The sequence below is a fragment of the Nicotiana tabacum genome, chromosome 18 (genome assembly GCF_000715075.1).
Source record: "Nicotiana tabacum cultivar K326 chromosome 18, ASM71507v2, whole genome shotgun sequence".
In the NCBI taxonomy this organism is placed as follows: domain Eukaryota; kingdom Viridiplantae; phylum Streptophyta; class Magnoliopsida; order Solanales; family Solanaceae; genus Nicotiana; species Nicotiana tabacum.
The window spans coordinates 93,356,238-93,383,088 of record NC_134097.1 but is presented as its reverse complement, the minus strand read 5'-3'; the positions used below and the strand labels follow the sequence as shown (position 1 = coordinate 93,383,088).

The following is a 26,851-nucleotide window of genomic DNA, read 5'->3' as shown; positions in this document are numbered from 1 at the left end:
GGTGGGAAGAAGGTGGACGCCGCTACTGGGCGTGTATGAAAGAAGGAATCCAAGGTTTGTGATGTGTGCGAAACCTACACTCTTCGGTTTTTGTGTATGGGTGGGGCCCAAAAAATTATTATTTTTTATATCGTGGGGGGGGGGGGGACCAGCAGTGGTGGGGAACAATGGCTTCGGGAATAAATTTCTTAATTTATTAAGAAGGGCCCTATATTTTCCTATAATTTATTATAGGAAACGCAGTATTGTAATGCATTTTCCTATAATAAATTATAGGGATTTGCAGTCCTGCAGAAGTGGGCCCAAATAGTATAGGGAAACGCAGTACAATACTGTGTTTAAGTTAACCGCAGTATTGTACTGCGTTTTCCTAAAAAAAATTAATTTTTTAATAAAACGCAGTATAGTACTGCGTTTAACTTAAACGGCTAACTTTTCGTTAAAGTAAAACGCAGTATTATACTGCGTTTTATATATTTATGTATCTTTTTTTTTAATAGTAGAAACCTATTTTGTGCCATTTTTGGCACTATTTAAGTTTCGGACTCGATAGCAGAGAGAGAATCCACTTCTCTTCTGATCTCTCTCCTATTCATGGAGAATTCTCCAATTATATCATATTTTATATTTCCCAATACAAGTAAGTTTCATCACACTCTTAGCATATTAAACAGTCTATGGTTATTTATTTATTTATTTTTATTTTTTTGAATCTGCGAACTAAGATTGTCGAGTTTTTTTATTTTACGAAGGATTAAATCCAAATTGTCCTCTGAATTAACATTATATGCATCATTTTATCTGGAAATTGTATTTTGCATGCACGTAAGATAAAGAAATTTATGTAAGAATCCTGTGATTGATGCCGTACAATTGATTCCCTAAGTATGTGGGACTCAAGATTCATGGTTTTTAAAAAATTTCTTCTTTATATCTTTTTTGGTTTTCTGTTTATTTATTTGCTTTTATATGCTAATGATTAGAAGACAATGCAATTGTCCTGATATATTTAAGCTTATATACGGATATGATGTGTGAATTTGGATTTGAGTAGTGTGGAATGGATAGAGTGGATTCATATAGCTGAACCCAACTGGGTAGGGATTGATTGATTTGAATTACTGAGTTTGAAACAAAAAGTAAAAGAAAGCTTTGATCTTTTAGATAGTCAATTGATGCCAAATAACATCCTTTGTATATAAATCTTTTAGTCATGACTGATGAATGTATAACTAAGATATATCCATTGAATTACAAAGTGTCACTGATGGAGGAAAATTTTATAAATGGATAACTGTTCACTTTGAAAATGAAGCCTATGTGAATTTTGCAAATCGTATGCGTTTGAAGTCCTAAGGTTCTAACTATGATAAATCCTCTTAATACTGACCTGAATAATTGCAGAAAGGATAAAATGAATTCATATAGCCAGCCCAACTAATTTAGGATTAATGTTCAGTTCATTGATAAATTGTTCATTTAGATGGCTGGCACACTTAAAGAAGTACTAGATTAGCATCGACTATTTTGTCATGATTATCCCTTTTGCGTATTATCAGTTTTGTTAGCCTATTTTGTGGTGGGGCTTATAACTATACAAAGTGAATTAGAATGTGAAAATTGTCAAAAGTTAGGCGCACATCACAAGTTTGAACCTTGCCATGGACCAAAGCCTAGTATTTAAGTGGAGAAAGATAGAGGGGTAGGGCCTTTATCCACCGAGTTTCGAACCGTGCACCAGCTAATCCTCAGGTATTTCTTAGTTATTAAAAAAAAAGAACGTAACAAATGTCAAAACTTCTAACATTGAAATACTAAATAAATGCTGATCTATTTTGCTAGTTCTTTAGAGAATGAATCTTTCCTGTATTTGGCTGGTGGTTAATAAAAGGCAGTGGGACAATAAAGTGCAACAGTTTGTATTTGCCATTTATGTGAGAGGCCTTGATTAATGAGGAGGCGTAAACACAATCCAGCTCTTATTTTAATCTGTTATTGCTTGTGCTTTTTAAGTTTTCTATCATTTAGACATGATCGATTAATGACTAGTTCTCTCAGTGTTATTCAGGTTCAAAACAGAAGCAAGAAGTGTTTAAGATTGAACCAAGAGGCGTGCTACTCTGAAGGTTGGGCTCATCTTTTAGTACCATATACAAGTATAAGCCAAGTTGCAAACTCGAGTAATTGTAAGCAATTTAAGTTGCTCCCTGATATGTGGAGATCTATTTCAAATGCCATCACAAGCTTTGGACAGAAGAAGGAATCTGGTGAGCCCAGTCAAGCTTGCCATGAATTCTCAGATGACGACGACGATGCCTGTTCTAATGCCAGCTCCGAGGAAGGGCTTGAATGCCCAATATGCTGGGAGTCTTTTAACATTGTAGAGAACATCCCCTATGTCTTGTGGTGTGGTCACACGCTTTGCAAGAACTGTCTGTTGGGCCTTAAGCCTGCTTCTATGAAGGTTTCCACTCAACAGGTCCATATTCCATTATTCATTTCCTGCCCATGGTGCAATTTGTTGACATTTCGATTGGCATTCAACGGGAATCTCAAATTTCCTAGCAAGAATTTCTTCCTCCTCTGGATGGTGGAAAGCCGAAATGGTGACAGGGTGAAGTCTCCATCTGCCATATGTAGGGATCATCAACAAGAGTGGTCTGCCCCGTGCACTTCAGTTGTGGGGAACAGCAGCTCTGTCATGAATTACAGGAGGGTTCATCGACCAGGATCTCTAGTCTCTAATGCTACTGGTTATAACCATACTGGTGGTACCCCTACATTGCAGAGGGCCCACTTTTCTCTTCATAAGTCCCTTGATTTCTTTATCCGCCTTACATCCAAGTTTCCATTAGTTATTGTGCTGCTTCTACTTGTTATGTTTGCAATACCCTCCTGTGCAGCTGTTCTAGCACTCTATTTAGTGATCACCATTCTCTTTGGACTTCCGTCTTTCCTAGTATTGTACTTTGCCTATCCTGCTTTAGAGTGGCTGGTCAGAGAGATCACGGCTTGAGATGTTCTCTACAATTTGTTTGAGAAATTCTCTTTCTAAAGCTTCCTTGACTTGGATTGTGAAGCTGTAATGCGCAGTACCTCTGGTTGCATTCGTAAGCATGCCTCACCAGTGTGATCTTAGTTCTCATATCAAGGTTGGTGTAAATTTCTTGTTTATTGAGGGATTTAACACTTGAGTTTTTCTAGTCTCAGTGTGGACTAATAATATATCAGTTCACAGATCCATTGACATTCTCCTTAGCTTAGTGGTTGCTGTTGCTGAACTAGCTTGGAGAAGTCAGCTTGGTGGTGACCTTTAGATTAGTTTCTCTCAGCGTTATCAAAGGCGGCGCTTAAAGCACGCTTAAATCCTGAATCGAGGCTCAAAACATGTTGAGCGCTTCGTCTCGCTTAGCGGGTTCTTCAGTATTGTCATCAAAGCTCTAAGACATACTTTTCCTCGCCAATGAGTGTAATCTTTAAGAGACGACACTAAACAATTGATATTTTACTTTATCATAAAAAAAATTCAATTTCTTTGTCCATATATTTGGTATTCATGTTTACAGATATTAGTCTTGGACTACACATATATATTTGTGGTGTTTCTCCATTTGCTCCTTTTTTCATTAAAGCTCATGCTTTATTTGCGTTTAAAGCCCCAACAGGCGTTAGAGGATTTTTGGCCTTTGATAACACTGGCTTCTCTTTATGAAAGCTCTTATACCTGAAGAATTTGCCTCAATAGGAAAACATGGTTTATCTATCATATTCTTTTATTCAGCAATATTCAATTGCATGATGTGGTTTGAGCTTCATTTTAACCGAACGGACAGTGCTAATGTTCTGATTGGAGTGGACAGCAGCTGTTGTAATCATTTCCTAGGAATTTAAACATAGTTTCTCAGATATCTATTAGATTGATACTCAAGTTTAGCTTCCATTTTCACATATTTTGTGCTCGACTACAGGAGATGTTAGAGTGGCACTGAACTCGAGACCATGGTATAGTACCATTTTAGAATGTAACACGTGTCCTGTAATAATTAGGGGTCTTTTGGTTTGCAAACAAGATATACCGAAATTGTAATATGAGAATTTTAATACAGGGATTAAATTATAATAGAATCATTTACTGGATATATTGATTCATCGGGTTAAAAACGAAATACACATATAATATAAAATAGTACTATGTGTTTTAGTTTTAACAGATAAACATGGATAAATTTTTGTTTTCATTTTTAATCCAAACATTTTTTTGGCTTCATTTTTTCAAATTTCTTTTTTTTTTCCCTCACTTTATACCCATTAATTCCAAACTATTTACCTTTAATGCCCATGTCCAGACTATTTACTACTCCTACTCATGCTGTCTAAACTATTTACCCGATTATTTCCCAATAATCTTACATCTGTTTGCGACTGGTGGCTTTGGAAGTTCATCAACTCCTCGAACTGGCATGAGTGACTCATTCGGATTATGCTGATTGATTAACAAACTTGGTGGAGAATTCCGAATCTCTTCCTGTGGAGATTATTACTCTCAAACCCTATTTTGACTATTGAATACCCTATTAGCTAATAAAGGTAGACACTTGATATTTTGACTATTAAATACCTTCTTCTTTCTCTTCATTCAAACTGATTTTTGGAGATTTATTGTACAAAAATTCGAATTCACCGTTGAAGGACCTTAAAGCTTGAAACTCATAACTTGGTTTGTTTGAGTTTTTAATTATTTTGATCCGATCCTATGTGGGTTTGTTTGGAAAGTTGATTGAAGGTTGTAGCTAAAGTTTTAGTCAATTTGGTGGAGATTTTGTAGTAGATTTTAGAAGTTTGGGTTGAAATATAGTTGAACAAGAGAAGAAGACGAATTTGTATTATATACTCAAATAGTATACAAAAATACCATTTTGGTATACAATTCATTCCAATTATATACCCTATTAGTATAGCTATATACAATACTGGTATCATATGCTAGTTGAATCATTTTTTGATTGTATTAGCTGCATTTATTCGTACAATATTTGATTTTCTTTTAATAATAGTAATATAGTACAATATCTTGAAATACTTTATTATATTAATAAATGATACACTATTTTTTTTATTTTTCTCTTTATGCATGTGTGTTATGTAATAGTAGTATAGTCATATAGTTGCCGGAAATTAACCAGTAAAACAGTATACCATATTGGTATAATTATATTCTATATTGGTATCATATGGTAGTTTGAACATTTTTTGGTTGTTTTAGCTGTATTTTAAAGTGAATTCTATTCTGAAATTATTTATATGAACGTGATTTGCATTGCTAGAATTTTTGCGTGTTGATGGATATATATTATGTGTATTTTGTAATAGTTTTTATAATTATAGGCAATTGTTGGAACAACCCATACAACTGTATACCCTTTTAGTATATGGAATGAGCAAGTTGCTTTTCGAATATTTAGCTTGCAATGCGAGCATGTAATTTTCTCATACTTTTATTGTATCCTTTAATATTTTGGTACGGTAGTATAGTCACAGATAGTTGTAGCAATATTCTAGAGCAATCATATACTCTGTTGGTATACATGTATACCATATTGGTATCACATGGTACTAGAAGTCTTTTTTGCTACTTATATTTTTATTGCATTTTTCAATATTTTATTATCATTTCTATTCTAACTAGTATATATGGAGATTTAGTGGCCGTAGATTATGTTTTCTTGCTCCATCATTGGTTGGTGTTACTGCTAATGGTAGAGTATGTACTGATATTTGTAGGGAAGGAAATCAAGGTTTGTATGGCAATCGCGTGGAATTAGAAAAGGAACAAGAAATAAAGAAAAAAATAAAAATAAAAAAAATAAAGAAGGAGTCAAATTTGAGTGTGAAATAAATTATGGTAAAAATAACAATAATACGAATTCGGCAAAAATAAATGAATAAAAGAGAAAAAATAAAAAAATAGGAAGAAAATGAGAAAAAAGAAAAGGAGAAAAGAAAGAAAAAAAGGAAAAAAAAAAGAAAGAAAGAAAAGAAGCATAGAAATAAAAAAGAATTGGAGAATAAAGAAAAAATTCCCCACAAAAACTACTATAAGTAGGAAATGTAATTAGTTTATGGGTAGAAAAATAAATGGGTAGACAAGGATAAATAGTTTTGTTTTTGTGGGTAACTGTGTCAAACCCTCCCTTTTTTTAAAAAAAAACATTGTTTGTTTATGAAATATGATCATATTTTGAGAAAAAAAATTCAAAAATTTTCAAGTTCCCAAAAAAAGTGAATTTTTTTCTTCCACTCACAAAGCTTCAATTTTTCTTCCAATAAAATGCATGTCCAAACATAACTTTAACTTTCAAAAATTATCTTTTAACACAACTTCAAAAACTCATTTTTTAAGTTTCAATCAAATCTATGTCCAAACGTTAGCAGTACTTTGGAAGCACTTTTGTCTTTTCGTTGTTTTATCTCGAAATCAGTTGTTCCCACCTTTTCGCTGTGATATAACCAATCTCGAATACTGCTTATACTGAAAATAAAAATACAACCAATTATAAAATTAAATAATTTTAAATTTTATCACAGAATTATTGCCCCTTATCTCATGAACCAAAGGACTCCTTATATTATTTGAAAAGGCATACTTTTATGTGCTTACTTATGTCTGTAGTGAGTAAATTAATGAGATCCACAGTCTTTTATTCTTTGCATTATAGGCATTGTTCTTTGCAAAAGTACACATAGGTTACAATGTGATCTTCCCCGTTTAATATTGCACATAACGGCGGTCGCGTTAGTTGATCCTGCGTTTAACTAAAAACTTTTGATACGGCGTCTCAAGAACGTTAGAAAAGAAAGCCCCTGGAGTTTACAGCCTCATCACTTCAGTAAAGAAACAGAGATCATTTAGTTTGATTAATAACTAATACTGGTACTAGCGATTTCATAGTTCACACAAAAAATGATTAGTTAGAAGGAAAAATAAATAAATAAAACGCCTCTCCAAAATCATCTGTCCTATCAGCATTCTCTACCCTTTCACGTAACACGTCTGCTCTCTTGTACAGTAAAACCTCTTTATAACAACCCCATTTGTTCTGAATATTTTTGGATGTTATAGCGAAATACTGTTATATAGAACATATATTATAACATAACATGAAAATTGGTTCCGGAAAAGCTTAGCTTTTATAGTGAAATGTTGTTATACAGGGATGTTATAGAGAGATCTGACTGTAGTCAAAACCGAACGTAAGTATTTAAGGCAAGTGAGACAGCTGATTGAATAACTTATGGTGATTCATTACGTGGAACTATTAAACTACAGCAACAGCAACTAAGTTTGGTTGATTGCTTTGCACAAAATATGATCTTTTCTCATCTAGCAACTGAAGAATAGACACTGATAGGACAGGGGTCGGCTGCTTCTTTCGGCAACCTAGGTACACTTGCGGATGAATAAATAATAACAGTACGAGCTTCATTTTTTAAACAAGGAAATCTGCATCCGTGAGTTCTAGCACTTTGTGCAAGCCAATTGGTTTTACACCAGGCCTGAACGCGTTTTCTTCAATGTACCTATGCCAATAATTTAACATGTTAGTATTTGCACAAACCCAAAATTTGTTGCTCAGTAGCAAAGAACGAACACTCACATTTCTTTCAAGAAAGGGTGCTTGTAGAAGGCATCAGGGATTCTCCCAGAAAATTGATTGTGATCGAGATACCTGAAACCAGATTCAGCTTCAGACATGTTCGACAAGATGTCCAGTCATTCACATGCAGACAATATCAAATGCATGCAGGACTATGTTTTCTTTTACTTCTTTTGGACAAGATCTAACAGTATACAATCAAGAAGAGCAAAGAATGATCTATACCACCAGAATTGTCAAGGGAAGAACAAAAAAATAAATAAAAGGAAAAAAAACACGTGCACACACAACTGCAAGGACCATTTGGGCTTTAAGGCAAGGCATAATTCAAGTTCTCCCTTTACTGAATAGGTGCAAATAAGAAAAATATAATATAGATAATGCATGAAAAAAAGAACTATAAACACAAACAACAATTATATGGGTAGAGGAACAATTAATTAAAATAAATAAAGCAAAAACCATGCCATTGGTTAAGAACAATCTTAAATTTCAGATTAAAAATCAAACATCCAGCTTTAAAATTCTAATTCAGACTTACGTTAGCTCTCTTACATTAGATTTACAGTTTCGTATTCCTAATCACTAATATATTCATCAGTAATCCCTCGTAAAAAGTTAACATATCATTTTGCTATTTGTTGAATGTTTCTTGTTTAGTGCAACCCTATCCAGAGTACATACATGGGCCTCACAAATTAACCTAATATTTTCAGAAAAGCAGTTGGTTGGCTGGTTTTGCAAAAGCGCATCCTTTACCACCTTCATTGGAGCAACTTGTGTGGAGCCTTAGTTCATAGCTCAAGGATCAACTCGACAACACTAACAACCATTCAATGAAACAAGGCCCAAGTTTAAGTTTGTATGCTTTAGTTGGTTTATAAGAAAGGATCTTACACAGTATCAAACATTTCAGATCCAGAAGACTGGAAGATGAAACATTCAGTAGATTAGCCAACAAAAAAGAAACCTCTACCACCAACAGTTTGAAGGAAAACCTTGCGATAAAAGGCTTTCCATCCGGAACTATATGGGTTAAGCTTCAAAGACAAGTGTTTTCCCTTTCTGGTATACCCTTTCCCACTGGAGAGAGGAACTGGGGGAGAAGGAGAAAAAGAGAGTTAATCTTGGACATCTAACAGATAATTGCAGCAGCAATCACAATGTATTGCCCCAATAAAGGCCCAGAAACAGAAGGTGGTCAACAAAATGTGTTGCAAGCTATAAATGTTGAGTCAAATTTACAAGTAACATGCCTAAGCAACCTGATGCATGGGCAAAAAGAGAAAGTCATAGTGTTGCATCTGACATTGTGTTATGACTTAATGGCAACAAAGAATATACAAGTGCGGCGATGCACGGGGATGTATAAGAAGTCAAAGTACCACGGCTGACGTTTTGTCAAAAGAAAATCAGAGCTGGACAACAGAAGTTCAGCTGTCCAAACATGACATATCTTAAACACCAAAGGATACCTATCTGACACAAGTACACTGTCTCTTAACATTCTTTGTTTTGTTTGACCACCTAAATGCAGGTCCTTCCCATATTCTCCCAGCCTCTCACTAGCTTAAAAACAATGAGTTCTAATTTGGGGGTTGAAGGGGAATGTAAGTACTGAAAGAACATGAATTTCTGAAGAAAGAAAAAAATGGGTAGGAAATGCAATAGTTATTGACAATCAGGTGCAAGGACGGCTATGCCTATACATTTGCATGTTTGAATGTTCATCTTTTTCTGAATTATATGCTAATCAAGTTTTTTTAACATGTTATACAAATCAGTAATTACTATTTTTAACAAACAATATATCTATAATTACAGTTTAACAAGTTACCAGTGCGTCTCTGTGTTGTGTGGTGCTGCTATATAGCTCAACTTGAGTATATGAGAAGTCTTACTATTAAATGGTTTGTCTTTTTGGTGCTAAAGTTAGAACCTACAAGGATGAGAACACTCTTACTGTCTTACATCCTATTTCTTCAGTCAGTTGCTATAAAATATTACTTGTCCGAGGAAATCATCAAGGATAAGGTCCAATAAGGTCACCCAACAAGCTCCAAGTGCATCTACTAATGTTTTTTTCCAATTGTCACAGCATCCATAAGTTGGACAATCTTCAAGATTTATCTCCTTAAGAAAGAAAGGAAGAAAGACCTTGCAAGACCACATTAACCAACTAATCCCAAGTGTATCAACTAATGCTTTTGTTAAAGCATCTTAAATTGAACAGTTCTCAAAATTCATCTCTTTAAGAAAGATAGATCCTTGAAAGACTGCAATCATTAGACAATCATTGGGACATCACATCCAATATGCTTAATAAGTAGATTAAAGCATAGAGGAAGACTTACAAGTAAGTTAACTTAGGAATATGAGCAATGCTATATGGTATAACTCCGGTCATCTTGTTGTAAGAAAGATATCTGTAATTACCAGAGGAATTAAATTAAGCATGACCATATTCATTAAATATTACAGGATAAAATTAGCTGTTATTTGTCCAGAGACAAGCACCAATCATGGAGAAACTTTCTTCTTGAAACTTACAAGATCTCCAAGTTCGTCAAATTCGCAAGTTGTGCTGGAATGCCTCCAGTAAGATAATTATTATTTAAGTAACTGCAAGTTACAGCACGTGTAAAGTCCTCGGATTAGCATATAATCAATAACATTAGCGGCAGGATATTTACAAGTGGTTTGACATTTAAACAAGAAGAATCAACTTACAGGTTGCGGAGAACCGGAAAGCATCCTTCAATGCGTATGAGTTCTCTTATAGTACCAACCAAACGATTGTTACCAACATCCCTGCAATTGCATTAGATCACAGTGACATCCATGTATAACACAGGTTCCATATGCAAAAGTACAGAAAGAAGTTAACATGGTGTCTTACAGGTGGCGAAGATGCTGTAAGGTACCCAATTCCGGTGGAATTCGCCCAGTAAAATGATTTTCATGCAGATGGAGATAACGAAGTTCAGGAAGATTAGCAAGCTCCTTAGGAATTTCGCCTTTGAAATTATTAAAACTTAGATAGCTGAAAAAGATGCATATTAGTTGTAAGTCTACAATAGCAAAATAGATCTGCAAATAAAGAGCACAGCTAGAGAAGCTCAAAAGCACTCACAGATGTGTTAGCTGCTTTAGTTCTCCTATTTCAGGTGGAATGACATCTTGCAGCTTATTCCACCTTACATTTCTGCGAAATAGAATCAAGAAAAGGAAAAAAATCAATGATACACCTACCCTATATATTCCTCAGTTGAGAATATATATCTTCTCCGATACAGATTATATCAGGCAGGGTCCCTCCCACCCCCTTTTTAGATTAATCAGGCAGACCTTTCCTTGCCAAGATAAAAGCATTTCATCTTGATGCAAATGCCATGTATATAATCACTTTGTAAAACACAGTTGAATTGTATTAACACCACCTAGCTCCAACGGATAAACATATGTTGATCCAGAGACTGGATCTATACATTAATATCAGTTCATAACAGCTATCAAATATAGATACTTCAATAGGAATATACGAGTAAGTAAAAGATCGTACAATATTTTAAGACGCTTCAAACGCCCAATTTGAGGAGGAAGAGGGCCGGTCAGCTTGTTATTATGCAGATCCCTGCCATATAACATAATATTACGATTAATAAATTTAGAATGAAAATTAAAATATCCAGCAGTACAGACGCAATGTCCACTAACTATTGCCTTAAATAGTATCAAATTGGAAAAACTGTCAATGCACATAATAGTTAGTAACCAAGCTAAACAATTTTGAAGCTGGTTTAATGAGCAATTGTAATTAGAGGGTATAAAAACATCCAAATTGGAACTTTAGGGCAATTTCTCAATTTGGATGAGGTTAAACCGTCTTTAAGAAATAGCTAAATCTTTGTAGAAGCTAGATTCTAGTACAGAGCCAAAGAGAAGTATCTTACAGTTTAGTGAGATCCAATAAGTTAGTGACAGCAGTAGGAAATGGGCCAACAATTGAAACAGCATAAACCTCCCTGCAAGTGGTAAAGCAGAAAAGAAAATTGTGAAAAAGTGGGGAGAAAAGGATATTTCAATTCTGTGAGTAAATTTATATAGATTTGAACCTCAGAAAAGAGAAAAAATTGTGAATATTCATACAAGAGCTACATAAAAACTACCAAAAATTGGTGAGGCAACACTTACAATTCGGTAACTACTCTATAATCACCCTGTGTGGAACATGTAACACCAGACCATGGAGGTAAATCACCATCTCCACAAGGATCATCTCCAACCCATGCATACACCACTCTCCATCCAAGAGATGCCTTAATTTCATTCAAAGCTTTCACTACAGTCATATTTCAGAAGTTTAAATTAGTCCACTGTAAAAATGTACATTCAGGTACTATGACAACTCCTTGGTTTTTTCATTGAATGCAATCAACGGCCTCACTCAAGCTGTTTAAATCTTTTTGATGAAAACATTAACAGAGAAAGAGTTATTACAGTTGAAACTCTGTGGAGTTCACAACAAGACTAAGAGCAGAGCACAAAGCTTTTAACTTTGTGGTCATGGGCTCAACCGCTCAAGCCCAGAGTAGGCGTTCTTATTTGATGGCAAGCATAAGAATATTCATGATTGATTATGCACTTATAGTACAATTTAAGTAATTAATACTATGTAATCATGGAGTTGTATTTAATTGGCATTTATCAAATTATTAATTGGTTTTAACTTTCCGAAGACAGCTATGCTTACCTGTAATAACTAGAAAATCAAAATTCTACGAGTAAATACGAAAAAAGAAGAAAAGATTATTGCTAGTGAAATTCCTTGAAACTCCAAGGAATTCATCTAGTTTATTAGAAATAATAGATAATACATTTTGTATATCATGATTATACACCAGATGAATAGCTATTTCTCAAAAAAATCAACTAACTGCAAAGCTTAAATTATTAAACCAATCATATAGACATTCAGAAAAAGGAAATTAAAGTAAGAAAAGATGAAAACACAGTAAGTTGCAATGAGAAACCGCAAACAATCTTTCACTGAAACTATATAAACTTACACTTGGAAACTGCATAAAATCTATACATCCAATTAATTTTACTCAAATTGTAAACATGCACTTAGAAACTGCAGCTAATGTATAGAATCCAACTGTTTTCGCTCAAACTATAAACTTGCACTTAGAATTTCATTTAATCTATAAAATCCAATCATCTCCACTGAGCTATACGCCCGCACATAGAAACTGCAAATTCTATATAATCCAATTATTTCGACTCAAACTATAAACTTGCACTTCGAAACTGGATAAAATCCAAACAATTCAATAACTTCAACTCGTACTATAAACTTGCTTTAGAAACTACACAAAATTCATTTACTTCCACTCAAAAGCTTGCACTTAGAAATTTCATAAAAGTACAACTACTTTCGTTGAAACTATAAGATTTCACTAGAAACTGCATATATTCTATATAAAATCCAACTATTTTCACTAAAAGTAACTTATTTTCTCACCTAAAAGCTAAGAATTAGGCGTAAAAGGAAATGGATAACTGAAACTGAAGTTGTAAGATCTCACTACAAACTGCATATAATCTACAAAATTCTAACTATATTTCACTCAAATTGACTGATTTTCTCACCTAAAAGCTAAGAAATTAGGCGTAAAAGGAAATGGATCGAAGTGAGGGGGGAAAAGTAGAGTACCGTCACGCTTGAGGGTTTTACACTGAACAACAACGCTTTGAATCAAGGATAACGAGAAGATCAGGAGAATTGCTGAAGGTAGATGACTAATGCGAGCCATTTTGAATAGGTAATCGATCACCTTCGGCCGAGTCGAATTTGAATCCTCAGAATTCGCTAGAGCTATACGTACATTATGTAGAGTATAGAGAGGTTGAGAGAGATCAATGAAGTGAGGAAGATCTGTGTGTGAAACGAGAGAGAGATAAAATGAATCTTCAGTTTGGGATTTTCCTCAAATAGTTTTTTTAGAACAACGCGCAAAATAGCCTGCGCTGCGCGTCGGTGGATTTCCGTCCTCCTTTTAACAAAAACTAGTATAGTGCGCGAAAAATATTAGAAGAAAAATTATAATCTTATTTTTAGATAAATGTAAAATTTACGGATATAGTTAAATAGAGACAGTTGGCACAATGACACACGTAAAGTTCTTACTTTTATATAGTACCCACTTAATATGCGGATGTTGTAAAGAAAAGAAAACAAAAATTGAAAGTTGAAATTATTTTATAGTATTATTTATGCGTTCATCACAGTAAAGCATAATTAGCTTAACATAACTATGACCGAAGAACTTATCTAAAGCATAATAGTTGTAACATGGATCCTTTATTTTGCTTGTTAATAATATCTAGCATCTGACACTCGTTATAATTTTCGTCATGCGTAAAACATTATGTAGTATAGCAACTCCACTCATATAGGCCCGTGGTATCCTAATCAATTATAAATAAACTAAAATTACTTAGAAAATTTCCAAAAGAAAAGCAATGAACAATTTGTTTTTTAGTTTTTCAATGTTTATACTTTTGATATTTCTATGTCTTCCCATCAACTTTCAGCCACATATGTCATGGCAAACTCGCACGAGTTTTGATCATATATCTTTAGCATAGTTTTGCACCTCTTGATAAAGTTACAAACTGCTTAATAAACCTAATTAGATGCACACATAAAACACACACACAAATTTTGCCCATATGAATTTTTGTTATCATAGAATGATTGTAAAGTTTGGAGCATCCGATTAATGGGTGAAAAGGTGAATCGTGGCAGAATGATAATGTGAATAGAGGGGACATAAACCTGCATTTTCTCGAGCGAATCATCTTGTTGCATTCTATAATTGAACATTCGAACGTACACACATACATATACCAACAAAGTAGTGATACCGGAAGATATGGCTTCATACCTTTGTTCGTACCATCCATATCACATAATATATAGTCCCTCGGTTCCAATTTGTATGAGGGTTGACCTACTTGGGGAGTCAAACATCTTTATCTTTGATTCAATTTCAAGCATAGATTATTCGAGTAATTTTTAATAGAATTTACATATTTAAAAATTACATAAAAAGTACTACAAGTCTACGTAATTAATCATTCACAATGTATGAAAGGGTTGAAGAAAATCATAGTCAAAGAAAGAGTTGTTTGACTCTCCAAATAGGTCAACCCTCATATAAACTTAACTGGGACGGAAGGAGTAGCTAAACATTAATTTTGTCTATTAAATCAAAAACTCACTTTCTCTCATTGCGTGTTTTTAAAGTTGGGATTTAAGATTATTTCCCCAATAAATCAATCAGGAACATGAGCACACAATACTGAGTAACCCATATATTGAAAAGAGTAATTTATTATAGGTGCATGACCTTTATTTATTTAGTCCTAAACTCCCTATAGGGGTCTTAGAGTTATTTGGTTAAATAATTGCTATTTAGAGTCAATAATTGTGTTGCAGATTCTTAATCAGCGTTCTGTTTTTTCTTCACCAAGTTATGCGAATCAATGAGTTTGGTTAACCAACTTTTTAAAATTTGTGTCAACAACATCTTTTGTGATACACTTCTTCTAGTTTTGATACAATTTTCTTTAAACTTTGAACTTTCGAGCTTTTTGAGAGAATACAAATTTTGGTGGTTAGCACGTAGAAATTCTTGTTTGTACCGTCACGATAATTTTCTGCCATGAGTCATTCTCAAGTACCTTTTTTTATTTTTCTATCTCCTCCTGAATTTGAACATCTATATTAACAAATGAAGTTAGATAAAACATCGATGATGGCATGAAATGACCAACTCCAAGTCTACAACAAAGTTTTTAATCTCATGAGCAAAGTTCGCGTGAGCATCTGCATCAGATTTTGACTCATATTAAAAGATAGTTTGCAAAGTATTAAATCGTCAAATAACAACAATTATCTCCTAGCCAAATTTTATGAAAATATAGATGTTACTGAATGTTTCTCTTTTCATAAGAGAATTTCTAAACATCTTGATCATTTAGTTGTGAAGTTGGAAGTTTTTCAATTATTATTATTCTCGAGAAATGCTTATTCGTGAGAAGATAGTATGATGCTATAATTAAAAGTGATTATGTAATATTTCTTACAATTAGAGATTTGCAAATGAAGAATAAGCATAAGAACCAACACTTAATATGCAAGTTTGAAAATGTAGAAGAAAAATGCACAAATTGGTTAATTGAAGGATGCACAAAACCGACAGTAGAATGAACACAATCATTTTCTTTGTCATATGAAATCATTTTCTTTTTCAGTTGTAGCAAATCTTAATCTTCTTTATTAAATGGTTTGACTTTATCGATGGTGATAATCCCATATTGCGCCTAAAATTAAACAAAAGAAAAAAAATTAGTTTATTTAGAGGAAGAACGAAGATAGATCCACAAAAGATGCAGTTAAAATAGAGGAGATTTTAAGCCAAATAACGTTAGTAAACACATAAGAATCTGGGCAACATCTTGATGTAGAAACAAAAATATAAACACAAAATAAACAAAATTTAAATGTAAAGGAGGTGAAGAAATGTTATTTACAAAAAATAAAGCTCCCTTATCTATATGCTTGCTTTCGATGTAGAAGAAAGTTCTCTTAGAACCTTGGTTGTTCGACGTTTCCTTACCCAAATCAACCCGTTCTTCTATCCTAGTCATAACATAGAGTAATAATTTCTTCTCTATTACGACAGTTATCCTCTAAGAAACAGGTAGAAATAAAATGAAAGGATTCATTGTAAATGTGTTTACAAAGATGATAGTTATTTAATATGTGTTCTCGCTCCTTTTTTTTCCCGTGTAATGTCCTATATTTCAGTGTGCATGTATGCAGGAGGTTATGTGCAAGTGAACGTGCAAGTGAAATGGGGGATGGGAAGTGAGAACGTGAGTTAGAGGATTAGATTAGTTTTCCTCTATTTTATCATTATTTGTTTCAGACTTTTTTTATATATATATATAATATTTTCAAACTCCAAAATTTTTGGAGCTTTGTCCTGAAGTGCCACTTGGTTCAATATGGTGCTTTTTTCCTCTCCTTTTAATTAGATACTAGTAGTCGTACCCGCGCGATGCGCGGTCAATATTAAAAAAATATTAATTAAATTATGATCAGGCTTATTTGATCCTATTAGATCGTATTGCTTTAATAAAATTCAGTTGTCATCTTGCTTGTCAATACGATATACCCAATAATGAAATCTCTATTAAATCAAACGTACTTATATAGTCAGTGAATGACTTTTTTGTTCTATTTTTCTTTATTATATTAAACAATATTTAGTATTCGCTTTCTTTTTGTAATATATGAGAAGATATATAATTTATTACTATTGAATTTTTTTTATTTTAAATTTTATCTGTTGCTCTTAATAATATTATTTAAATTTTAGTGAATAAAATCTATGTTAAACTAACGGGACTTATACAGGCAGCGCATCGAATAACGTTTTTGTTATGTATTTTTCTTTATTATATCTTTCAATATTTAATACTATTACTTTGTCAATAGAAAGTTTCATTAGCATATTACGTTATTTAATATTTTTCTCTGAAGTTTTTTTTATTACTTTAATTTTTGTTTTTTTATTTTTAAATAATTTTAAAACTCCAACTCAAAACTACTCCCCAATTTGAATTGGTAATTTATTATTTTTTTAATTTTATTTTTTATATTAAAATTATATTAAAACTCCAACTTGAACTACTCCCCAATTTGAATGGGTAATTTTTTTTCTCTTTTTTTCGTTTTTTATAGCTTTTTTATTTTAAAATAATTTAAAAACTCCAACTTGAAACTACTCCCACCCAATTTGAACGGGTAGTTACTTTTTTATATATTTATATTTTCATTTTTTAATTATAGTTAATTATAAGATATCTATTTTTATTTTAAAATTATTTTAAAACTCCAACTTGAAACTACTCCCCGATTTGAATGGGTAGTTTTTATTCTCTTTTTTTTTTATAGATTATTTTTGCTTTTTTATTTTAAAATAATTTAAAAACTCCAACTTGAAACTAATCCCACCCAATTTGAATGGGTATTTTTATTTTATATTTATATTTTCGTTTTTTATATAGTTAATTATAAGATATCTATATTTATTAATTCAAATAAAGTAATCAATTAATATATATATATATATATATATATATATATATATATATATTATATATATTCGTATATATATGAATATATTCGTATATATGGTAGTTTTATATTTTTTTATTATTTTCATTTTTTATATATATTTAAATTCAAAAAGAATAACCAATAATTAATTATTAACTAAATAATAAATTTAGTAATTAATTATGTCATGTGGCTTTTTTTTAGGCTGCCACTTGGCTTAACGAAAGGGCTTTCTCCTCTACTTTAGTAATATATAGATATATAGATTATGTTGTTCTTAATAATATTATCTAATTTTAGTGAATAAAATCTTTGTTAAACTAACGGGACTTATACAGGCAACGCATCGAATAACTTTTTTGTTATATATTTTTCTTTATTATATTTTCAAATATTTAATGCTACGACATTATTAATAGAAAGTTTGATTAGCATATTACGTTATTTAATATTTTTCTCTGAGGTTTTTTTATTTCTTTATTTTTGTTTTTTTATTTTCAAATAATTTTAAAACTCCAACTTAAAACTACTCTCCAATTTGAATTGATAATTTATTATTTTTTAATTTCGTTTTTATTTTAAATCTCACATTTGAAACTACTCCTGATTTGGATGGGTAGTTTTTCTTCTCTTTTTTCGTCTTTTATAGCTTTTTTTTTTGCTTTTTAAAAAAAATAATTTAAAAGCTCCAACTTGAAAATACTCCCACCCAATTTAAATGGGTAGTTACATTTTTATATATTTATATTTTTGTTTTTATATTATAGTTAATTATAAGATATCTATATTTATTAATTAAATAAAGTAACCAAGATACACACACACACACACACACACACACACACACACATATATATATATATATATATATATATATATATATATATATATATATATATATATATATATATATATATATATAATTATTTTCATTTTTAGATATATTTAAATTAAAAAAAATAACCAATAACTAATTTAATAACTAATTATGCCATGTGTCATTCTATTGTTCTGCCATTTGGCTTCATGAGGTGCTTTTGTCTTCTGCTTTTAATTATAGATAGACTATTTTTTTTTTGCTTTTTGATTTTAAAATAATTTAACAATTCCAACTTGAAACTACTCCGACCCAATTTGAATGGGTAGTTATTTATATATATATATGGTAGTTTTTTTTAATTATTTTCATTTTTTAGATATATTTAAATTAAAAAGAATAACCAATAACTAATTTAATAACTAATTATGCCATGTGTCATTCTATTGTTCTGGCATTTGGCTTCATGAGGTGCTTTTGTCTTCTGCTTTTAATTATAGATAGATTTTTAAACACCAACTTGAAACTACTCCCTGATTTGAACACCAATATATATATAAATATATATGGTAGTTTTGTATTTTTTTATTTTTTTATTTTTATATATATTTAAATTCAAAAATAATAACCAATAACTAATTATTAATTAAAAATAACTACCAATTTGAATGGGTAGTTATTTTCTTATATATTTATATTTTCGTTTTTTATTATAGTTAATTATAAGATATCTATTTTTTATTTTAATTATTTTAATACTCCAACTTGAAACTATTCCCCGATTTGAATGGGTAGTTTTTCTTCTGTTTTTTCTGTTTTTTATAGCTTTATTTTTTTTTTGCTTTTTGATTTTAAAATAATTTAAAAATTCCAACTTGAAACTACTCCGACCCAAATGAATGGGTAGTTATTTTTTAAGTAACCTTTTTGATTTTAAAATAATTTAACAATTCCAACTTGAAACTACTCCGACCCAATTTGAATGGGTAGTTATTTATATATATATATGGTAGTTTTTTTTAATTATTTTCATTTTTTAGATATATTTAAATTAAAAAGAATAACCAATAACTAATTTAATAACTAATTATGCCATGTGTCATTCTATTGTTCTGTCATTTGGCTTCATGAGGTGCTTTTGTCTTCTGCTTTTAATTATAGATAAAACGAATTAAACAAACGCTATTCTCTTTTAAAAATATTTTCCTGAAAATTATTGCTTTCCTGTTTGGTGCTCTATCATTTGGGTAGCTGATATTCTAATAGTAGCCATTAGCATCATGGATTTCTGATAAAGGCTATTCAAAAAATGCTAAGTTGTATACGGTTAAAATCGACCCACCCGATTTCACTAATTGATCGTGACCAATAGGATGGATCGAAGATCGGCCCCGTAATATATCAGACCAAGGTATGAAGGTAAGACATCATGTTCGGGATTCGAAGTACCTGCTGAGATCGAGACCGATGATGATCGAGGTCAAACAAGATAGGCATCGAGAAAAACCGAAGATAACATAATAACTAAAAGGCGAGATATCCGGTACTGGTCGAGGATAATGGCAGAAGTCTCGGAACAGATCAAATCAAGGCTGGTTGTTTAGCTAATCATGAGATTTCCTTATGTAATTAGAATAATACCGTAAATAGGATTCCTCTACTATATAAAGAGGGTCTTAACCATTTGTAAGGATCTTACATTGACATATATCAAAGCAATATACTAATCTTTTCTCTTATACTCTCTTGTTCATCAGCTTGCCTTATTTTTACTTGTTCTGGTATCAGTCAGCTCGAGGGTTAAATTTCGTTTCGACACTGGTTTGCTTCGCTTTGTTGTTAATTTCTATTACTAATCTTCATATTTATCAATTGGTATTAGATGAAATCACGTGTCCTTAAAACCACATTATAAGTTTAATTGTTATCCAATTTTTAGGGTAAACGGTTGTCTAGTATATAATTCTCGATATTGCAAGCTAAATATGATTCCAGAACACATACTGCTTTACGCTTGTTCTCGTAAGTATCTTTGATTTCAGGAATCAACATGTCAAACTCTCAAGTAGCATCCACTTACACAGACAACGACCTTGGTCTTCATGGAGAGAACGAAAATATAGCTGCCCCGGAAAACGGAGTACCTCCAGTCAACCCCGATGGACCGCTGGTCATAGGTCATCACTTGCTTTTAAATTGAATTTTGTGTTTCGAGGCATTGAAAACCTCATTTAGCGTCACCTCGATTTGTGTGCACAGTCCGGGCGCGTAGCCAGAAAGCCTTAATGTAAAAATTTGTGAAAAATAATAAGTTTTGACTGTAAAATAAATTGATTTGACTTCGGTCAACGTTTTGGATAAACGGACCCGAACCCATAATTTGACGATCCCGGAGGGTCCGTAGGAAATTATGGGACTTGGGCGTATGCCGGGAATCGAATTCCGAAGTCCCAAGCCCGAGAAATGAATTTTTCAAGAAAATTGTTTTCTCAAATTGTTTAAAGGATTTTGAAATGAATTTTGATTAGAACATGTTGGTATCGGACTCGTATTTTGGTTTCGGCACCCGGTACAGGTCTTATATGTGGTTTAAGATAACTCTGTGAAGTTTGGTAAGAAACATAATCCGTTTGACGTGATTCAGACCGTAAATGCAAAGTTTGATGCTTTAAGAAGTTTTGAAATATTTCATTGATTTTGAGGTTTAATTCGTTGTTATTGAGGTTATTTTGGCGATTTGATCGCACGGATAAGTCTGTATGATGTTATTGAGTTAGTACGTATGTTTGGTTTTGAGCCTCGAGGGCTCAGGTGTGTTTCAGATGGGTTTCGGAAGGTTTTTGAAACTCAAAAGTTGCAGGTTTTTGCAGTTTCTGGTGTGCTGATACTTTCTTCTTCGCGTTCGCGGGAGGACCCTCACGAACGCGATGTGTTATTTGTGTTGAAGGAAAATTCCTTCTATGAGAACGCGTAACCCAGGTCGCGAACGCGAAGCATTGGGGCTCTTCCCTTCGCGAACGTGAAGGCTTATAGCCTGGGCAGGGGGATGGGTACTATACCCTACGTGAACACGGCCACCTGGACGGGAACGCGAAGGCTCGAGGAGTTACGTCTCCGCGAACACGAGCCCACTTACGCGAACGCGAAGGTCTCTCAGGCCTGACTCATCACGAACGCAATGAGCCTGTTGCGAACGCAAAGACCATTTTCGCCTAGTTATTTTAAATTTAAAAAACAGAACACATTACGGGATTTCTACAATTTTTCATAAACTTCATCTTCTCCACACCTCTTGGGCGATTTTTGAAGAACTTCTTCACAATAACCTCTTGGGTAAGTAATCTTTGACTTGTTTTCTTCCATTTTTATCAATACCCACTAGATTTCTAGGCCTAAAACATGTGATTAAGGGTAGAAAATTAGGGATTTGGGTAGAGTTAGGGCTTTTTGATTATTTGGGAATTTGACCTTGTTTTGGGGTCAGATTTGAAAACAAATTATATATTCGGGCTCGTGGGTGAATGGGTGATCGGGTTTTGATCCGAATCTTGTGTTTTGACCCAGCGGGCCTGGGGTCAATTCTTGACTTTTTTGGGAAGAATGATTAGAAAGATATAATTAAGCATTGGAATTGGATTGTTTAGCGTTTATTGATGTTATGAAGTCGATTATGTATAGATATAATTGATTTGGAGCCGAATTCGAAAGGAAAGGCAGTGTTTGAGGCTTGAGTTGGCCGCGAAAGTTCGAGGTAAGCATTCGGTCTAACCTTAGCTTGAGGGATTAGGAGTTGTGTCCTATTTACTATTTGCTTCTTGTCGAGTACGATGTATAGGCATGTTGACGAGTATCTATACGTTGGTGTCGAGCATGATCGTGAGTCTTAAATTGGAGTTTGTTGTATTTTTAAATGATATTATGGATGCTTTAGTTGATAATTCTCGATATTGAGCAGGGATTTAGTTTGATTTCATGGGAATTTACTTATGATTGAGTATTGATGTTAGCTGAGATGATTAGAAGTTGGGTTGAGATTGGTTATAGTTGTTTCTCCCTTGTCGGGACGTATTTATTTTTACTGTTGAATCCCTTGCCGGGATAGTGTAGTTTGTAGTTGATCCCTTGCCGGGACTCTTGGTGTGGTTGTTGCTAAAACAATATTAAATATATGGATCGGATTGCAAGCTGCAACAATATTAAATATATAGATTGGGTTGTACGCGGTAACAATATTAAATATATGGATCGGGTTGCACACCGCAACAATGTTATATTGGATCGGGTTGCACACCACAACAATGTTATATTGGATCCGGTTGCATGTCACAACAATGTTAAATTGGATCAGGTTGCAGCCGCAACAATGATATAAATGGATCGGGTTACACGCCGCAATAGTGTTACATGATAGGGATCGGGTTGCGCGCCGCAACAGTGTTATTATTGTTTTGTTTTAGATTTTGAGTTGTTCTCTCATATTTCTCTTTAGTTTCTGCTGGACTTGATATTTTCCCCGTAGCATGTACCCCCTCCCATTTTAATTGTTTATTTTCGTTTATTTTTCCGTGTGTATATATATATATATATATATATATATATATATATATATATATATATATATATATATATATATATATATATATAACTGCATAGGTTTATCTGGAGTCTGGTACTAGCCTCGTCACTACCTCGCTGGGGTTAGACCAGGCACTTACCAGCACATGGGGTCGGTTGTGTTGATGCTACATTCTGCACTCTGTGCAGATATCGAAGCAGCATTGGGACAGTAGCACTTGGGGAGCCAGCTTTCAGTCCATCCAGAGATCTCGAGGTAGTCCTGCAGGCGTCCGCAGACCCGACGTTCTCTTCTATCCATTTATATGTTCTATTTTCACTTGTTTCCGAGACAGACTGTATTTCCTTTTTCAGACATTTGTATGTAGTACTCATAGACAGTTCGTGAATATTGTGACACCAGATTCCGGGTAGAGGAGTATATTGGCACTGTAGTACTGATTTTGATCATTTTTAGCTGTTTAAGTCTTCCGCTTATTCTGTTATCATTAATCTTTAAATTGTTGATTACCTGTTGATTCAACTTGTTAAAAGGATTAAAATGAAAGAGTTAGAATTTCTATATTTCGTAGCTTGCCTAGCTTCTACGAGTAGGCGCCATCACGACCCCCGAGGGTAGAAAATCCGGGTCATGACAATAGACCTAGTCGATGTCAACTCCCATATTGCTATTAATGGGAATGTGGGCATCGACCCTGAAAATAGCGTCCACAGAGACGCTCGAACAACCGATCAGAACACATAGAGTGGTGAAGAAGGCGAAATTAGTATTCAAATGATATTCGAGATGTTGCAGACTCAACAAGCCGCAATAGCACAACTCCAAAATCAGAATCATGTGCCAAGCAAGATCGAGCTCGAGCCATCACTAGAAGTTGTTCATAGAGCCGAACCGGTGCCAAAGAGATCGAATGAAGGGGAATCAGAGACTAATCCCGCTATCGTAAAAATGCTCGAGGAACTAACAAAGCGGATCAAGATAGGGGAAAATAAGATCGAGGAAAATGATAAGAAGGTGGAGACTTATAACTCCACGGTCGACCAAATCCTGAGGGCACCACCGGTATTGAAAAGACTTGATTCCAAAAAAATTATCCAAAAACCTTTCCCCCAAGTGCGGCTCCGAAGCCAATCCCAAAGAAGTTCCGTATGTTCGAGATTCCGAAGTATAACGTGACAACAGATCCAAACGAACACGTCACCTCTTATACATGCGCCATTAAGGGAAATGACTTGGAAGATGATGAAATTGAATATGTGTTGCTGAAGAAATTCGGAGAAACTCTATCAAAAGGGTGCTATGATATGGTATCATAATTTACCACCTAACTATATTGATTCATTTGCTATGCTTGCAGATTCCTTTGTAAAGGCGCACACTAGAGCTATTAAGGTTGCAACTAGAAAGTCAGGCTTATTCAAGGTAAGGCAAAAGGAAAACGAGATTCCGAAGTATAACGTGACAACAGATCCAAACGAACATGTCACCTCTTATACGTGCGCCATTAAGGGAAATGACTTGGAAGATGATGAAATTGAATCTGTGTTGCTGAAGAAATTCGGAGAAACTCTATCAAAAGGGTGCTATGATATGGTATCATAATTTACCACCTAACTATATTGATTCATTTGCTATGCTTGCAGATTTCTTTGTAAAAGCGCACGCTAGAGCTATTAAGGTTACAACTAGAAAGTCATGCTTATTCAAGGTAAGGCAAAAGGAAAACGAGATGCTCAGGGAATTCGTATCTCGATTTCAAATGGAACGACTGGATTTGCCACCGGTCACCGACGATTGGTCTGTTCAAGCCTTCATTCAACTCAACGAATGGAGTTTCATAGCTTCGCAACAATTGAAGCAGAATTTGATCGAATATCCAGCGATCACTTGATCCGATGTACATAATCAATATTAGTCGAAGATTAGGGTCGAAGACGACCAACTAGGGGCTTTAATCAGTTTGATTTATCCCAACAGTCTTGTGGACAAAGTTAAAAGAGACGCCGAGCGGGAACCACGATCGAACAGAGACCGATATCAGCCATAAGGTGGAGACCGAAGAAATAACGGGCCTGGGCGCAACCTCGTTCGGAATAATAAAAGGAAATGATCGGGGAAAGAGCTCCCGAGGAATCATGAGCAAGAGTGGTTTCGATAGGGATACCGGGTCTAAAGAAGCACCTTGATTGTCAGAATATAACTTCAGCGTAGATGCTTCCGCCATAGTATCGGCCATTGGGCATATCAAAGATACCAAATAGCCTCGACCTCTGCAGACCGATCCGACCCAGAGAAACCCAAACCAAATATGCAAGTATCATGGCACCCATGGCAATAAAACAAAATATTGCAGAAAGCTAATAGAGGAAGTAGCCCGACTATTCAACGAAGGGAACCTTCAAGAATTTTTAGGTGATTGAGCCCAAAACCACTTCAAAAATAGGGATTTAAACAGACAGAACGAGCAGGTTGAGCCACAACATGTGATTCACATGATCGTTGGAGGAGTCGATGTTCCTCAAGGACCGGTATTTAAACGCACCAAGGTGATGATCACAAGGGAAAAATGAACTCGGGACTACTTATTGGAAGAAACCTTGTCTTTCAATAGCGAGGATGCATAAGGGATCGAACAACCTCACAACGACGCACTGGTAATATCTCTATCCTTATGAATAAAATTCAAGTTAAATGTGTGCTAATTGATCCAGGTAGCTCGGCAAATAATATTCAATCAAGGGTCGTAGAGCAACTCGGCCTCCAAGATCAAATTGTGACCGCGACTCGAGTACTTAATGGCTTTAACATGGCAAGTGAAACCACCAAAGGGGAAATGATTTTGCTAGTAATTGTGGCAGGAACCATACGGGAAACGAAGTTCCATGTAATCGAGGGTGACATGAGGTACAACGCCCTGCTCGGGAGGCCTTAGATCCATAACACGAGGGTGTACCCTCAACCCTTCACCATGTTCTAAAGTTCCCGACATCTGAGGGAATCAAAATGGTATACGGAAAGCAACTCACCGCCAAGGAGATGTTCGCAATTGATGAGGTGATATCAGTGTCAATACTTTCATCAGCAAAGGGATCAATCTCAAAGGGAAAGCAGGAAGTCAAATAGCAACCACAGTCACCAACTTCGGCCCGATCGGAGGAGCACGAAACTTTCGAGGATGATGATTATATGATACCTTGAACCTTCATAATCCTCGATGATTCTGATGCAACGAAGTCGACGGTTGAAGAGCTCAAACAAATCATATTGACCGAGCATCTGTTCGATCGGAAAGTATACCTGGGCACGGGGTTAACTCTTGAGCTCAGGAAAAAACTTGTTTAATTCCTTTTAGATAACATAGATTATTTTGATTGGTCCCATCTCGATATGACAGGGATCCCACCAGAGATCACTACCTATCGATTGAGCTTGGACCCGAAGTTCTGTCCAGTAAAGCAAAAGAGAAGGCCCCAGTCTGAGGTTAAGCATTCATTCATCAAGGATGAGGTAACCAAACATCTCAAAATAGGGTCTATTCGGGAAGTAAAATATCCCGAATGGTTAGCAAATGTAGTGGTGGTCCCTAAGAAGGGAAATAATCTTAG

General features: G+C 34.1%; 2 protein-coding genes across 5 annotated transcripts; one reads left to right on the top strand and one right to left on the bottom strand.

Moving 5' to 3' along the window:
• The first annotated feature begins 513 nt into the window (after nucleotides 1-513).
• LOC107797613 (uncharacterized) lies at nucleotides 514-3,544 on the top strand. Of its 4 annotated transcripts, none has more exons than XR_012702194.1 (3): nucleotides 514-640; nucleotides 2,059-3,152; nucleotides 3,239-3,544. XR_012702194.1 is itself a non-coding variant. In XM_016620512.2 (2 exons), the coding sequence occupies exon 2, from the start codon at nucleotides 2,213-2,215 to the stop codon at nucleotides 3,014-3,016; it is 804 nt and encodes a 267-aa protein (XP_016475998.1). In that variant the 5' UTR covers nucleotides 514-640; nucleotides 2,059-2,212; the 3' UTR covers nucleotides 3,017-3,544. The 4 variants fall into 4 exon arrangements, 2 of the variants coding, with proteins under 2 accessions (XP_016475998.1, XP_075093169.1); XR_012702195.1 differs by having other exon boundaries at nucleotides 3,232-3,544; XM_016620512.2 differs by having other exon boundaries at nucleotides 2,059-3,544.
• Nucleotides 3,545-7,281: 3,737 nt separating this feature from the next.
• On the bottom strand, nucleotides 7,282-13,690 carry LOC107797612 (uncharacterized). Its single transcript, XM_016620511.2, has 11 exons — nucleotides 13,375-13,690; nucleotides 11,850-11,997; nucleotides 11,609-11,680; nucleotides 11,218-11,289; nucleotides 10,789-10,860; nucleotides 10,555-10,698; nucleotides 10,386-10,466; nucleotides 10,206-10,277; nucleotides 10,010-10,081; nucleotides 7,656-7,727; nucleotides 7,282-7,578 (listed from the first exon to the last, which is right to left on the bottom strand). Exons 1-11 carry the CDS (start codon nucleotides 13,472-13,474, stop codon nucleotides 7,488-7,490), a joined length of 996 nt encoding a protein of 331 aa, XP_016475997.1. The 5' UTR covers nucleotides 13,475-13,690; the 3' UTR covers nucleotides 7,282-7,487.
• Nucleotides 13,691-26,851: the final 13,161 nt, after the last annotated feature.